Source organism: Diabrotica virgifera, chromosome 5, assembly GCF_917563875.1.
Source record: "Diabrotica virgifera virgifera chromosome 5, PGI_DIABVI_V3a".
NCBI lineage: Eukaryota > Metazoa > Arthropoda > Insecta > Coleoptera > Chrysomelidae > Diabrotica > Diabrotica virgifera.
In genome coordinates, this window is record NC_065447.1 from 231153209 (window position 1) to 231171166 (window position 17958).

General features: G+C 34.4%; 1 protein-coding gene across 1 annotated transcript in view; it reads left to right on the forward strand.

Annotated features, from left to right (window-relative positions):
- The first annotated feature begins 320 nt into the window (after positions 1-320).
- The window catches only part of LOC126884707 (RNA binding protein fox-1 homolog 3), a 519785-nt gene continuing 502147 nt past the window's right edge, over positions 321-17958 (forward strand). Inside the window, exon 1 of the mRNA XM_050650828.1 lies at positions 321-591. Within this exon, the coding sequence (XP_050506785.1) occupies positions 580-591 (12 nt within the window). The 5' untranslated portion in view covers positions 321-579. The remainder of the gene's footprint in view (positions 592-17958) is intronic.

Genomic DNA, 17958 nt, shown 5'->3' on the forward strand with positions numbered 1-17958 from the left:
AATCGACATTTTTAATGTTTTTTTAGTCTCCTGACAAAATTTTAAAACATGGATCTAGCAGGTTTTGATTCTATAGGCCTCAATTATTTATAATTATATTAAGTCTAAAATATATTTTTTTGTTTTGAATATTTTATGTAATACAGACTTTTTAGCATCTTTGAACTTGAATATAGAAGTATTTTATTTACTATACGGAGAACTTTTTATTCACCATTCTATTTGAATGAATTAATTCCCGTGTTTAGGGAAAATATGTTTCGATTGGCAACAGCGCTCACCATACCTACAGCCACACGCTTTTAGCTTCCCTCCGCCTTCCTGCGTTCTGTACCGCTCTATCGTCGAAAACGAGTAGCCAGGGTAGTTTGAGAACCCTGCTCGACAAAGATCGGGCGTTGTTCTTCAGTTCCAAACCACACTTCGTGAATGAATTGAATACTGTGATTTTTGTGTAGTTTCACCAAACCCAGTGCCAATTTACCAACATTTTGCCTTTGTGCAGTGTTTTTATCTAGCAGTTCCGCAAAATCAGTCAAGCTGTGGGGCGCCGGCGCCTTCTTGTTTCCCCCTCAGGGGATGTATTACCCGGTAAGTTGTTATTTTTCTATAAAAATGTGTAAGATACTTCGGTGATTGTGCGTGTTTGTAAAGCACGCTGTCAAAAGAACGTATTTCGTCATTTGTTTCTGTTCAATGTTTACGTATTCGGAAGCTGCATCTCTCTCGTCGCCCAGACCAGATGTGTTTGTTTCTGCATGGGCGTACAGTGCTAATTCGACTGGGCTTTACTTTTCTTTCATAAATATTACAAATTCCATCGTATTTTTGTTAGAATCCAAAAGAGGAATAAACTGTTTATACTTCTTATGCAAAACAAATCTACAATATAACTAAGCATAAAATGTTTTCACATTTTTACATTTTATATCAAACAAGGGTTTGATACCACCCTCTTCCAAGGGTGGCGATAATTCTGTGCTTGCTGCCGCTCTATATATTGCATGATTGTTCTTCGCTTTTAATATGATTGCATTTGCATGGTCATTGTCGTGTATCGTCCTCTGCTTTTTCTAGATTCTTTTCCTTCAGAAATGAGTTTTCTTGACTGTTTTTTATGTTTCATATTCTAGTAGGTATATGAAGATTAAACGTAGATTTACTGTAGTTACGAATTAATAATTTTACAAAGATAATTATCAAGCGTCCTTGTTTATAATAGTTTTTTGTTCCTTCTTTCTTTCTACGTTGCAACAAATAGTATTCTAACGTTCAGTTTTACGGGATTGGTTAATGGTTTATTGTATTCCTTAGAACCTATCCAAGAGTACAAAAAAAAACTATTGAGCTCAGTTCTTGACTAGTGAACTCTTGATATCCAAGAGTACAAAACTATCCAATAAGAGAAAACTATCGGACTATCGGAATTGTACGGAACGACTATCCTCATAAGTAATTTTGAAATCGCATTTTTCTTGTTTTAAGTTTTCTTTAAATTGCGTATTCAAGCCAAATATATCTGATCATTTTACCTTCTTCTTTTTATATAGACATGACTCTGTTTTTTCAATGTGCCTCCAGTCAGTTGTTCCATCGTTTTCGTGGTCTTCTCACTGATCGTCTTCCTATTATTGAGGAACCCTCTCTCGCCCTCCTTACTAATAATATATTTGTTGTCATTCGGCCTCTCTGGTCATTCCATTCTACTGTTCTGTTTCTCACCCAATTATTAATGTTTTCCACCTTGCATCTCCGTCGTGTATCTGTAATTCTAGTTCTATCCCATAGATCTGAACATCGATTTTTCGATGAGTTTTCATCTCATTTGTTTCTAGCATTCTTTTTGTCCTCTCTGTGTCAGGCCGTTTTCTATCGTGAATGTCATTATTGACCTGTTGACAGTTTTGTAAATTCTGCCTTTCATTTCTTTGTTTCTCCTTATTATTTAATTCAGGCAACCTGCGGCTCTGTTTGCTCTATTCACTTGATCTTGCACCTCTGTTTAGAGCTTTCAGTAGTGTGATGCCTAGATACTTAAACTCCATCACTTGCAGTGGCGTAGCTAGCCCCATAGGGGCCCCATATCAAAGTTTGTCGCGGGGCCCTTTTCCACCGCTAATATGGCATAGTGCTAAAAAATTTTCAACAAAAGAAGCAAAAGCGCTTATATAGAATAGAATAGAAATATGCTTTCTTGTCATTGAAAGTTTTACAATTTTATGGACAAAGCTTACAAAGATTAGGAAAAAAATAATAACAAATACAGTTTACTGAAATTACAAAAATTGTCAATAATATTACAAAATAAAAGATAATGAAATAAAACTAAACAATACACGGTGTTTCATTAATAAATGGAAGTATTTTAACTGTAGATTCCTGGGCTCAAAATATTAAGGAATAACCGAAATCACCTACTCCTAAAATGCTTCCTAAGGGAGCTGGAGTTCTTTGAAGATGGCGACTTTTAATCAGTTTTTTTAAATACATACCTCTAGAACACTTCTATTTAGAAAAACGAAAACTGGTACGTCTATTTATCTTCCAGAGATAAATCGATTTTATAAATTGTGAATTTCTAGTACCGGTCATATGCGTTCTCTTTGGGTAGGGCAACGGTTATTTTATTGCATAACTTTTTTGTCTTTGACTTTTAAGCATTTTTGACACTGGATTATTAAATCGTGAGGTATTCTAGTACTAAAAGTTACTCTTACTTTAAGTCGGTAGGATACACCGTCTTCTAGAAAAATCGATTTGAAAATGTTTCGTTTTTTGAATTTGAACAAAATTTGAAAAAAATTTCAAAAAGAAAACGGTGTATTTTACCGACCTAAAGCAAGAGTAACTTGTAGTACTAGAATACCTCAATTTAATAATCTAGTGTCAAAAATGCTTCAAAATTAAACACACAAAAAATAATGAGATAAAATATCCGTTGACCTACCCAAAACGGACGCATATATGATCGGTACTAGAAATTTGCAATTGATGAAATCAATTCATCTCTGGAATAAACGTACCAGTTTTCTTTCGTTTTTTGTTTTTGGGTTAAATCTTAATATTTTGAGCCCAGGAATCTACAGTTAAATTATTTCCAATTATTAATGAAACACCCTGTATATTCCATAATTTAAATAAATTGCAAATTGCATAATACAACCTTAAAAACTAATAAGTTCTGCGTATAAAGCCCAAATATAGATAATAATAATAAACCTAATAAACCAAAGTCGAAAAATATATTTGAATTGTTGAGACTCATTGTTTTAAAACAGATTCAGTTTTTTCAAGCCAAGGGTAAATGTACATAGAAAATGAACGTAAACAAAGAAGCTCTACACTTTAACGGCGAGCGACCGGCAAATACTTAGATATACCTAAATACAATTTATAGATAAAGAACAGATTACACGAAAATATACGCAAACTGTCCAACTTCAAATGTTCAGAATTCATATCCGAAATTGGACAGTATAATTTTATCACCCCGTAGATCGCAACTAATTTATTTGTTATTATATTCACTCATGTGGATAATTATTTTAGATACAAATTGGTCAATTATAAACAATATAATTTGGACATTAGGCAAAAGTGCTGACGAAAGTAAAACAATTTACATTAATTAGATACACAAATCACGCGAGTCCTGTGTCAACGTTGACCCAATTTAAATTTCTATAAAACTAAGATATCTCGGCTAGAGAAACAGTCTTCAATAGTCTTCAACAGTCTTCAACTGTAACGCGTACAGGTTATTAGTCTTTACTCAAAGTTCTCTCAGGTCACCACCCCTAGTGTACGTCTCATTAATAAATTCTCGCATTGCTATTTTGGTGTTTCCATTCTATCTGAACAACAGCATCCACTGAGCTCATAGATAGAGGATATTATACACAAACAATACACATTGTTTCAATGTTTCAAATATTCAAAGGTAAAGCGATTATAAATATTGCAATTTGGCATTATACATTATACAATGTGTCACATACAACCAACGGTGAACAGACAATAAAAAGTAGCTTGAAAACAAAAAAGCTCTGTAGTTATAGAAAGGCGAGAGGCAGAAAATAGATAGGTACCTGTACATAAATATAGTTTATATATAGATAAAGTATCGATTTCAAACAATATACACTATACACTGTTCAAAGCGTTGTAATAGTGACATAATTGTAGAATTTTTTGAATGGAATTTTGTTTCGACCCGTATAATTGATACGGCTGATACGGCGGTAGCTACGCCTCTGATCACTTGTTCATTTGCTCTATTCTCTTGATCTTCCACCTCTGTTTAGAGCTTTCAGTAGTGTGATGCCTAGATATTTAAACTCTATCACTTGTTCTATTATCTGACCCTCCAGCTCCAATTTATATCTTAGTAGATTTGCTGTTATAACCATGCATTTTGTCTTTTGTGTCACACCTTGTAAATCATCTTCACTTTGAGAAATTAGTATTGCATCGTCTGCATAGTAGATTATTTTAAGTTGTTTTTCTCCCAATTTAGTATCATTTTTTAGTTCTTACTTTTCTTATTATTTCATCCATGATCATGATATCCATGATCAGGTTGAACAACAGAGTACTCAGGGAATCCACCTGTCATCCCATTGCCTGCTTCAATTCGGTCAGTTAATTCTTCTACTTTTACTTTTAAATTTTTAATTATTCCTAGAGGTAGAGGTACCTCTCTTGCGTAATTTGACCCTGTCAAATGCACTCTTAAGGTCAACGAAACATAAATATGCCGGTCTGTTGTACCTATTCTAATGATTTCTCTTGAATCTTCCTAATAAATATAACGTCGGTGCATGATCTTCCCAATTCCCAACCTAAAACCCTGTTGGTCTTCTGCTAATGTTATAATTTCATTCAGTTTGTTTGTTATCTCTTTGATTGTTAATTTTAGTGTTGTATTTAATAAATTAATTCCTCTCTAATCTGTCTCTCTTTTTAAAAAGAGTTACCTATTAGGATTAGGATGCTTGATATCCATTCTTATCTTGTGTTATTCTGTTTTGTTCTATAATTTTTTGGATTAGTTGTACATACATAATAGTTGTTTTATCAAATCTTCTCTTCCGATCAGATCGATATCGTGTGTAAATCTCAACAGAAAATTTGATGCTTCTGCATGAAATATCGAAGTCAGTTTTTCCATTCCAGCATTTCTGATTATGTATTCGAGAACTATGTTGAACAGTGGCGGCTCGTGATTTTTACCATAGGGGAGGTCCATACAGGTTGAAGGTTCACATTTTTTAAGATACTCAACTGAATTTTTTTAATTCTAAAAGCGGCCTTCTGCGAATCCAAAAATACGGTATATTACCGATATTCTGCTTTGCATTACATACGTATATAGGAAAAAATTATTTGAACAAGTTGTTCCAAATATCATTCTAACCCCTCATAATAAATTTCATCACAAAATTCGCACTTTTAGTTTTTTCATTATTTGTAGTCAGGATCCTAAAATTGCAGAGGAGGCTGCTGGCTGATCAGCCGCCCTTGCCCAATCTCCGGGCAGCGTGTGCGTTAAACTATTAATTTATAATGCAGCTCTAATGAGACCGGGTCTCCGTAAAGCAAGGGCGGATCCAGGACAGATTTTCGGGAGGGGCCATGAACTTTTTTTGAGAGGGGTACCGAAGGGTCTGGGGAAATTTTTTAAAAATGAGGGGTATAATAGTGAGTTTTATGGCACTTTTCACAGACTTTTGAGTGCCATAAAGACATTCCAAACTTATAGTTATTAAAGTATTATTAAAGTCAGGACACATTTCTTCGGATCTAAGTGCAGTTCTTTCAACAAGTTTAATACTATTTTTTCCAGTGCTTCACCTGTCAGGCGTTGTTCTAACCCTCTTTCTGATTTTCACTAATTATTTTTATGTTCTCATAAGCGTCAATGAACTTGACAAAGTCTTCACGAATGTTGTTATTGTGTATGTATCTCACATTTAGAGAAAGCTGTTCCACGTAGGATCCGTCGGTCATTTCGTCAAACATGACAGAGTAATAATTTGCACTTTGAACCTGATTCATTATTTGTTCAATTATTTCTTCATCACAACATGTTATATGTTATCATTGATTTTGACTGGTGCTACTAATGTATGTTGCTCGGGAAGATGCGGTGAATAGGTGTTGTTTGAGTCTTATCTCCTGATGCAATTTTAAACCTTAACAATTCCCCTCATTGTTAGGTCCAGCATCTTCGTCCAGAAGCAGAAGGCTATCATCACGATAGCCTCTTAGAGGAGTATTTTGTCGACTTCAGAACACTATAGACTCTACTATTAGTCGTAGTCTTTCTCTATTTTCTTGTACCTATTTAGACATCTGAGAGTATATCTGGTTAATGACTGACTTTTGCAGATTGCGATAACTTTATAGAAAATCCAGCCCAACCTGAACGCACTCCTTGTGGTATGATGTTTTTTCATGGGTTTGTATGGCTCCGTCTTTGACGATGAGTTTGGCTAAACATGTTAAAGGTTTCGTGACAAGACTTTGAGCTGTCATCCCTTTATTGTGACCATGTTTTTCGTTAGAAAAATAAAACGCAATCTTGATAAAGAATCTTTTTGACTTTGACTGTGCGAAAGTACCAATAAACTCCTTTGTTCTGGTGACCCAAGTAATGCTTCATTGCTTTTCTTCGTGTATACAGAATATGGAAATTGATACGATTTGGGACTTTGTAAAATTTTCAACATTTTAATTTGCAAAATATCCTATCTCATTCTTGAAGCTTTCGTTACTGCTTTTGTTCAATACATATACATGTGTTTGAAACTAAAAGCATTTGAACTGCAAATATTTAAATTTATATTTTTTAAATTCTCGGAGGGGGCCATGGCCCCCATGGCCCCTCCCTAGATCCGCCTGGTGTCTGGGGTCAGATCATTATTTGGACCAACTTGTTCAAATAACTTTTTCCGATATCTCTAACGCGAAGCAAAATAGCAAAGTAAACAAAACAGTGTAGCATGTGTAAAAAAATTATGGGGAGGCTAAGCCTCCCTTGCCTCCTCTGACCAGCACCACTGATGTTGAAGATGGTGGTGAGAGTTGAGAGTGCATCTCCCTGTTTTCGTCCGTTGTTTATTTCAAATGTCTCCGAGTATTGTTGTCCAACTCTCACCTTACATCGCAACCCTTCCATACATATCCATACTTCCATACGTATCAAATTGTTTAGTATTTTTGGAAAGCCAAGTTCTTGCATCGCAACATCAAACTCAGGACCAAACTCTCAGCATTGTTCTATTATCTGTTGTCCAGTAAATATATGGTCAATTGTGACAATAATGGTTGAAGCTTTGTACAAAATATTCCAAATAACCTTTATTTGCACAAAACATGAAAAACACAAAAATTTCAATGTCAAAATAAGGTTTAATTTCCTTGCATGTCCTTTAATTTCCTTTATCCACGTGTGTGCTCTGAATCGAGTATTACCTCGGGCTTCAATATCACGTAAACGTAGTGAAGTACTTTCATGAGATTGATCAATACATCTTGGCCCATCTATTCCCATTGTTTCCTAAAAGCACGTTGTAGTTAAACGTTTTCACGCCTCCTAATGGGTTTTCCCAGCTCGTCCCAGACATTCTGTATGAGGTTTAGTATACACGTTCTGATACCATTCAGATGTAAATAATTATTTACCACGTATGCAATATGTGGATATATTCATTGGGTGTTCTTAAACTTAACCTTCATTAGATCTTTTCTTAATTTGTTGCAGACAGTCAAGTGCTCTTAAATTTCTGCTGGTTAAAAATTATATATAGTATATACATATATAGTATATAATTCTTGTCTTTAAGGTGAAAATAGTTTATGGCTTGTTGCAGGTGTTTAAGATAGGTACGTGGTTCATTTATAGTCGTCTAGAATCTAGAGACTATCGTCTGAAAACAAAAACAGATACATCGAGCAAATAGAAATAATATCCTTAATAATAAAAAATGGACAAAAAAAACACGAAACATATTATTGGAGTGGAGAAGAATCCTGGAACATTCAAGACCCAAAAAGGGTTGTAGAGCCAGTGGTGATGATGAATACCATTAAGTATTATATGACCAGACCAAATGTTATTGAAAGGGTCAAATTGTCAACTGCCGGAAAGATTATCAGTTAGTACTCTTTCGAGTTACGACGGTTGACAGCTACATTGATGCTGCACATTTGCAGACGAAACGTCAGTGTGACTTTAAAAAATTGCGTCCACAAAACCCTAACATTGAAAAAACCAGAAAACGAAAAAAATACACATTGTATAACGCAACAAGAATAAAAAACCGCTAAACGCCGTAAAAATGAGTGGCGCATACAATATTCCACCTACAAAAGAGCTGATATGAGTATTACGCTGCGCGAAAATGTATTTTCATTTTGATGGAAAATAAAATTCTAGTTTCATTTTGAAAGATTTTTTCATATTTGCTAAATTTGAAATAAAACGTGCGACAAAAGAGTAACTTTGATACAGTTTGCATTTTGAGGCTCTTTTGTGGCGCGTTTACTCCAAATTTAGCAAATATTTTTTAAAATAAAACTAGAATTTTGTTTTGCATCAAAATGAAAATACATTTTCGTGCCACGTAATACATATTCATATCAGATCTTTTGTAGCTGGAATATTGTATGCGCCACTCATTTTTACGACGTTTAGCGGTTTTTTATTCTTGTATCAGGAGTTTTTCAAAGTTTATTTATAAATTAAATGTATGAAGTTGAATGCAATGTTTCTCGATTACACGTTAAGCTTTATAAATGGTCGCCTTTGTCGCATTATCTCCCAAATGATCTAGTGTCCATCGAATGCACACTAGATTTTTTTCTATTCGAAATAGATTGAAAAAAAAATTGGGATGGCCGGTAAATGAACTCGAATTGCTCGTTGCCAGATCAAATTTAGCGTCTAGGTCTGGGTCCCGCGTATGAAAAAAAAGTTGATTAATAGCAAGCTGAAAATTTGTTAATAGCTTAAGGGTGTCTAGTCGGACAAACTTTGATATATGGGAACACTGGAACAGGGGAAGTTTTAATTGTGGAACATGTTAAAAATTTGGAACGGTCAGACTACGAAAACGGCACATGTATTTTGTCCGACAGAACAGAATTTAACTCTCCGAACAGAGATTAAACTCTCATGCAAAAATCAGACTACTATTTATCACCAAATGGGCGTTTTAATGAGTGGAACATGTAGAATATGTCAAATGACAGGTGATAAATAGCAGTCTGATTTTTGCATGAGAGTTTAATCTCTGTTCGGAGAGTTTAAGTCTGTTCTGTCGGACAAAATAAATGTGCCGTTTTCGTGGTCTGACCGTTCCAAATTTTTAACCTGTTCCACAATTAAAACTGCCCCTGTTCCAGTGTTCCCATATATCAAAGTTTATCCGACTAGACACCCTTAAGCTATTAACAAATTTTCAGCTTGCTATTAATCAACTTTTTTTTCATACGCGAGATCCAGACCTAGTCGTAATCACTACAAGTACATAAACCATTTCGGGAATAATCGTTAATTGGATTATACTTTTGTAGCTTAATAACTTCCAAACGGCTTAACCGATTTTGATCACTAAACATGAGTTTGAAACGTATTGACAAGTAGTATCTGATGCATCTAAGGTCAAGTATGATAACTGAAGCTATTACAGGAATTATTTAGCTTGAAAAACCGTTTTTCCCATAGGAAATAGATTTGATCAAACTTATGAAGCCTATAACTTAAAAATTCGAATTTTCCCGCATATGAGGTATACACCGTTAGATTCGTCTAGAGTCCTTCTACAAACGGTCAGTTATTGGCGCAATTAGTAAGTTGAAATTTTGAGTAATTGTCGAAAAACCAAAATTTTCAAAGTTTTTTTTTCCCGTTTTTCGGCTATACTGAGCCGTGTGTATGTCTGATCCTGACGGCTTAGACACCATTTGAAAGCTTAACTCAATACTATTGATTTGGTGTATTTGCGGTTCTCCTGTCTCTTCTTGAACCGAAGATATATACCCCCAAAAAATATGCCGTTTTGTACCTACCAAGTCCTATAGCTGGCTTATGGGTGGTCAAAAGTCACAAACTACACCGGTTCTGCATCGGCCCTCACCCCCTCTTCAAACACAGAAAAAAATTCAAATCGGTGTAACTTTTCCACACACATACATACATACATAATTATCCACAAACATTTTCAAAAATTGAGTCATATTTCTGAGCTCGGTAACTTTTGAATGGTATAACCAATTTTCAAAATTAGACATGCATTGGAAAGGTAATGATCAGTACTATCAGAAGCCGCAAAGGTCGGACTTAAATTTTCGAAATTTTTGGGAGTTTTGGGGACGAGAACGAAAAACAGACCCTTAATAGGAAGGGCCGTAAAATCGACATCCTTGGACCAAAATGGATGGTTGACATATGAATGGATGAGTCTTTTTCTGAACTTGAAGATGGGAGTTGGCCCAATTTTCAATTCAGTCAGATTTAGAAAATCGAAAATTCCGTGTATATATAGTGTCGCGTGTAGGGGGGGTTGTGCGCCACTGGCGAGATCTGCCGTTCGCTGGTAATATTGATACACCGCCTAACTTGCGTTGAAAAATATGTATAACAAACAGGAATATCAGAAAGGTGCAGTCGAAAATTTGTATTTATCAAAATGCTTATCTAAATAGATATACTGTGGTCAGTAATGTGTATGTCTGGATAAAACCCGTTTATCAGTGGTAAAAGTAAATATGTATATCTATTGTAGTATAATGTTGCGAGCAGGTATTATAAAGGGAAATAACGGAAATTTACGTTTTTTTCTAGAAAGATAACATACTGAAATGAGTTTTCTTTGTGGAATAGGCTAATGAATATCTCTAACGAAGAATTTTGTATTTGAAGAACAGTTTCGTTGAACAACCTCAGTAATATTAGTACTCTATTGAAACTAAGAAGATAAATTTAAATATAAATTAAATATTTAATTAAAAACATTGTTTTCTTGAGTTTTACAACTAACATTCGTTTTCTGTAATAATTCTATTCTTTATTTGAAAAGCTAATACATATTATAATGAGTTATGAGAACTCCGACGGAACGAATGTAACGAAAAAAGATAAAAAAACTGAAGACGGGATTCAACGCAACACAAAATTGATTAAACGCAACGTGAAATAGAAAAATGTCTCTCAAAATTTGTTATTTATGACTCGAACTGTTTTGCCATAAACTGTCGGTAAAATAACACACTTAAAAGAAAAATAGAAGCTCAAACAAGACCCATCAACTGGCCAACCGAGGGTACGATCATTGTTAGTGTCGTGTAATTTTGTGGTCAAATAACGTTTTCTTTTAATTTTTATCATTGTATGAATTAGCCAACGTACTAGTATTTTTAACGCCACCACTGGCGGTGTGTCCCTTAATATTCCTGGAGACATAATATAATATATGGTCAGACCCATTTTATCACAAAGTAAATACTAATTTTACAGTATTTTAGGGTGGTAACTGTGCTCTCTTTCTTTTTCACTAGTTATAATAATATAATTATTTCTCTTTGTCGAGGTTTAAGTTATTGGTTGCTGAAGGAAGCGCTTTAATACGCGCTTCCAAAGCGTCATTGGTCCGAAGCTTTAATTTTTTATAAATTCCTTGAATTTACACATCATGTGTGTGAGACAAGGAAACGAAATATTTCAGGTATATGAGTCTTATTCTTTATAAAATGTGGTGTGTTCGTTGGAGAATTGAGTAACGTAACTACTGAAGGAAATGCACAAATTTATTGAGATGTTAACAGTTAGAGATACAAAACGATACTAAAATTAATGAATACAAACTACATATTTCTTAAAACCTTTCATAGTCCATGAACATTTCGCTGACACCGCGAAATTACAAGCGTTGGTGTTTATCATGTCACGTAGTCTAAATATTGAAATATAAACACACACAGTGGCGTGCTCGCCATAACACCTCCCTCCTGAAAACCGAAGCTGGGGTGTCCAAGAAGGGCTTCTTTGCAGCTTCGAAGTTTTGGGCTTGTAGTGTAGAGCCTCTCTGGATATGCTCCGAACAGGGCAGGTAGGGCCACATGAAACAAAGAAACCAACCGGCAATAACTCATTCTATTTTTGTTGTTGTGAGAAGGCCGTAGATGAAGTGTACCACAAGGTAATCGAATTATAAGTTGTAGTCATTGATTAAAATCTCTTCATAATATGTATAATAAAAGCTCATATCTACTACTTGCTATGTTACACTTCAACTTCGTTTAAGTAATCGCATCATAAAATTGTTTTACATTAAAATGAAATTTGCGAATAATCTCGTTATCCAACTTAAATGTTAGACTTTTATTGGTTTCATTAACTTCAAGAATGAATAACATACGGTCCTGTGTTTAATGGTGATTTTGATGTATTTAGAATTTTATCAGTTAAAATAAAGCTTATAACAGTGTGATTTTTTTTTTGTTTATCAAAAAGGAAAAGTTGTAAATATTAAAATTTTCCAGGCAGTGGTGTTGTTTAGTTTTAACTATTTTCCAAAATCTGAGTCACCAATACCAGAAGGACTATCAATTATAATTTCAAAACAATTTCTCGTTATTCTCATTATAAAGATACAAAATATTTCTATTATTAATATCTTGTTGTAATTATTAAGGTATTTAAAGACTTGCTCGTTAAAATATAAAAAAATATTTAAACCCAGGTTAGCTTTAACCTTCTGAAATTCGGCAATTTACTTTCCTGTATGAGAGATATGCCATATGGTTTATGGACGCACTTAACAGGGCGTCTGCCTGTTTGTTTGATTTAACCAAAGGCGAAATATGCTGAATATCCTTTATTTTTGTTTGTAATATTTTGTCCAGATGGTCTAATTTTAGTTTACGATATTCAATTTTTTCAGTGAACTTGATAATATTACTTCGGACTATATCATTTGGACTAAATGTATTATGTTCACGATCAGATAAAAATAATGTGATTTCCTTTAATCTGCTTATTACAATAAAAGGTAAAATTGGCAATTCTGGGTCACATTTTGTACAAATCAAATAAACAGAAACTATAAAATAATGTAATTTTGAGGAGGACCCATTAAAAACGTTTATAAACTTGATAGCTTTCTCACAATTAATATAATTATTAGAAGTACTGACTGAAATTGTTGCTGTTACATTACTAATTGCCATTGTATTAACCAAAAATGAATTAAATAAATAAAAAATGCAAATACTAGATATGATATCTTAAAAGTTGGAAAATAGCGAAACAGAGTAAATAAAAAAATTAAAACAAATACAAAATGAATATAATTCGACTAACCTCAAGTACTTCCGTGAAAACGTGGCCTTACACCGGAACGGGTCGAGAACGTTGTAGCGTCTCAGATCAGGTGGATTTACACTGGAACGGGAAGAGAACGGGTGGAGAACGTTGTACCTTCCAGATCAAGTGGCCTTACACTGGAACTGGTCGAAATTCTAAACTGTATGTAGCCGGTATGGTAGCCGGGATGTTGTTGCTTCTTCTGTGGAAATGCTTCACCGTTTCCAGGGTCGAGTGGCTTTTCACTGAAGCTGGTGGTTGAGAAGATTTCACGAAGTTACTAGTTGCGCCTCTCCAGAACTTCCGAATTGCTTTGTGGCTTTACACAACAAGTGGCCTTACACTTGGAATTCTTCAAGTTGCTTACGGGTTCCTTCAGTTTTCCTTCCTCGTGGCCTTACACTCGGAACTCAACTACTAAGTCACTAATTCTCCAATTTCCCAATTAACGATTAAAATCGATTAGAAAAAAAGGCTTTACTTTTTCTAATTGGAAATTTCTACTAACTGCGCCAGTCTTATTCTTTATAAAATGTGGTGTGTTCGTTGGAGAATTGAGTAACGTAACTACTGAAGGAAATGCACAAATTTATTGAGATGTTAACAGTTAGAGATACAAAACGATACTAAAATTAATGAATACAAACTACATATTTCTTAAAACCTTTCATAGTCCATGAACATTTCGCTGACACCGCGAAATTACAAGCGTTGGTGTTTATCATGTCACGTAGTCTAAATATTGAAATATAAACACACACAGTGGCGTGCTCGCCATAACATATGTAGGTCTAGGTATTTATATTTTCAATGGGTGACCTTTTTGACCAGCAGGTAGTTTAGAGTTAAAATTCTCTTTAATGGATTACTCATTGAAAGTAAATGGCATTGGACTGGAAATACTGAATGTGCAGCAAATTAAATGCGAGTTTTGTACAGAATGATTTGGAGGAGGGTTTTAAAAAAGTTAATCCTTATGTTCAAAGTTGAAAATTTAAGAACCTGGTTGAACTTTGAACAGTTTGCGTTACGCTGTGGTCTAAAGTTGATGTTGATAAGTACCGTTCATTTTTAAATACATATTGCTATTTAAATATGTGATAATGCATTTGTTAGCTAAGAAAAATGCCTCAAGTAAAACCTGTTTTAGTGCCATAACCTGTGATTATTACGAATTTTGACAGAAATTGTTACAATAGTAGAACCCCGCAAATCCGAACTAATTGGGGGGGGGGGGCAGTCTGTTCGGATTCCGAAAAGTTCGGATTATCCGAAAGTTAGCCTAACTAATAATTCAAAGCTTTCGTCGCTGCACCTGTCTCACTCTCTCCCTCTTCCACCTATCTCATATTGATATCACTGATGCAGTGCCACTGTCATTGTTTGCACAGATCACCTACCTCCTCTAGATGTTTCACGATAACGCTTTGGTTAAATATGAAAAACAGCGCTCCATGCCGCTTGTATCGGAACTAATGCAAGCGGGAATTTCAAAATGTAATTTTGGTGGGAAGAAAATGTTAGGTTAAAATATTTGTATAGTTGGAAAAAAAATAATTTGGTTTTAAAATATGCAAATTATTTTTAATTTCAAATATACAAAATACCATTTGGGAAAAAATAAGACATGACAACGTATTTTTATTTATTTATTTAATACCAGTAAAACCACTTTGTATATACTTTTTTACAAATCGTATCTTTACAAATGAAATTATTAATAGTTATCTTCCAAATTGAGTTCCAAATACTTCTACAAAAGGGTATCTCAAATGATTGAAACATGTGTGCATCTCTACTTGTTGAAGGACTTTCAACTAAAACAAAAAATTAATATAATTGATTTGATAATAACCATATTCATTTCACGTAAAATAATTTTTATTAATTATATATTTTCAGTACTCAGTAGGGGTTACTTACTTGGTGTTTTGGCGAATGGATTTAGTGTCCGCAGTCATATAAACCCAAACCAACACAACAAATACTTGGTGTTACATTCGTTTGCTTCCCTACACCACTAACTGTGTTACTTGTTCTCTAATAACAAATACTTGTTGAACTCACCATGCAAATGTAAGCTAGGAATTTGATCTTCCTAGGGATCTTCAAATCACATTCGTTTTGTTTCAAAAACTGTATTTGAATCCATTTTATCTAAATCAGGATTTTTTATTATTGCTAACAATCAGATAAACATTTACTGACATAAAGATAAAGGCATACTGACAATGATGACAATTGACAAATTATAATGACACTCAGACTCAGTGATATAGAAGAAATCTTCACTCCAGGTGCATGGCGACATCTCAACAAACGTATCATTACTAAAAATGACATTTAGTTTAGGATGACCTTGAGATACCTGGGTGAAACATCTAAAGAGAGTTAAGTGATCTGTGATTGTTTGTGTTTAGTCGAACTCGCTGGCTAGATTTACAATTTGAAGAAGCTCCATTTTTCCACGCTCCATTACAAGATGACCTAGAAGTCGTAGAACAGGATGAGAAAACGAAGAAGAAAGTGCAATTACAGAATGGATTGAAGCTGACGACAATGGGCACCAAGAATTTACGGATGAAGACATTGTAGAGTTGGTTTAACCGCAAAGCAACCCTAATAAAGATGAAGAAAGCTAGGAAGAAGTTTCCCTGTCATATCGAGTGGCACACGCGGATGCCACTGAAGTCTGGTTGTGGCTTTACGTTAAGGGCGCTTTACAGCTTGCAATTCTACCTGCAAGACGCAAGAAAGTTGCCTAAAGGCATGCGCAGTATGTCGTCAGTTGATTATTGCATGCAACTTCTTGCAATTGCGCGATAATCGGTTTGGTGCCATTTTTTCTGCAAGTTTTCATGCAAGTCTAGGGGAATTTGATTTTTCCACAATATCAAATGTCATTGACGACACGCATTCACGAATACATGGCGATCAGCTGTTTTCTGTTTGTGAAATATATCAACGATGGAAATGAATGAATAATGAAATGGCACTTTCTGAGATTCTATAATTATTGTAAATTGTATATTAAGCTACGGAAGCTCTCTCTTCTCTAGCTAAGTACCTTAGGATAATAATTAATTTGTGTTTCGCAGAAATAGTATTTCAAATATAGATTTCTTTGTAATTGTTCAATTTTTCCCAAGAGTTTATTAAAATGTACATTCATTCCTAGACAATTAGAGTCATTTTCATCATCTACTTGGATAAATTCTTCTGTTGGAGATACATTATTACCCCTCTTCTTGTTCAAATAAGATCTTACTCACCATCTCCGATCTCGGCGTTCTAAATTAGTGACTAAAAGGCTGGCTGCAGCAATAATAATACTTAAAGTTGCTGCTACCGCCTTTTTCCTTTTATATTTGGTTATTTCTGATATAATAGTCTTGGCGTTTCGAAATTTACCAAGTTAAATAAACAGCAATAAAATAATTAAAAAAAAACAAAAGTTTATAAATTAGGTTAAGGGTAAAACTTTAAAATTGCATGCAAGCCGGGTTGCAAGCTGTAAAAGACCATGCAATAGACTTGCATGAAAGTCTTGCATGCAAGAAATTGCAGCAAGTTTTCTTGCAAGCTGTAAAGCGGTCTTTACGTGGAGCAGAACTCTGCTGCGTTACTGGTCGATGTAATGTTTATGCGTAAATGGTTTACCATCGCTGCGTCAATTCGATACACCTCCATGCATCAGAAAAAAGTGAGTGAGTCACAGACCGATTAATCCTAGATTGTTAAATTTTCTGGTTTTACTTTGTATAATAATCATGTTAAGTTTTTGTCTTGAATTTTTAATTTTTTTTTCACTTTCTGTTGGTTTGGATTTGCCGAATGTTCGGATTGGCGGGGTTCTACTGTACTTTCAAATTCAGTTGAAAATTTTACACATTGTTTTATTCGTTGACATACAGATTTATTTTTATTTCGGGCGAATAGTTGTCTAGCGACAGTTTAACACATTTTCATGATTGAAGATCAGGAATTTATATGCGAAAAGCTTTGATCTTAAAAATAGTTTGAAACACAAATCAATGTGTAAAATACACATTTGAATAAATAAATTAATACATACATTCTTTTTGTTGCCCGGAAAATGAAGTAACCAAGTTAACGAGATTTGTTTTGTAGCACTGTATTTTATGGCATTACTTAGTACAATGATTTTTAGAATAAACATAAATTAATTATAAATTAAGAAAAAGGCCCATTTCCGAAATTTTTCAAATGCAAGTTATAATAATAATAGTCTCCCGTTTTATACCGCTTTCGTGACTTTAAGACTATAGCAGGGTAGTCTGCTATATCTAGGGCCTACGGCATACAAGGAAGGTAACAGGGCCAGTGCTACGCTTCAACCGCCTATTATTACCCCTGGTTTTACCCAAGGTACTCATTTTATTCAGGCTGAGTCGACGTTCTATTCGGCGCTAGGATTTGAACCCCGGCCTACCAGCACTCGAGTCAAGCACACTACCGCCTGAGCTACGCCTATTTTAGACGGATATTCTGCTAACGGAAAAGGATATATGTAATATATTTTTATTTTATTTATGACAAGAACATGCACTCTTTACACATGAGAATAT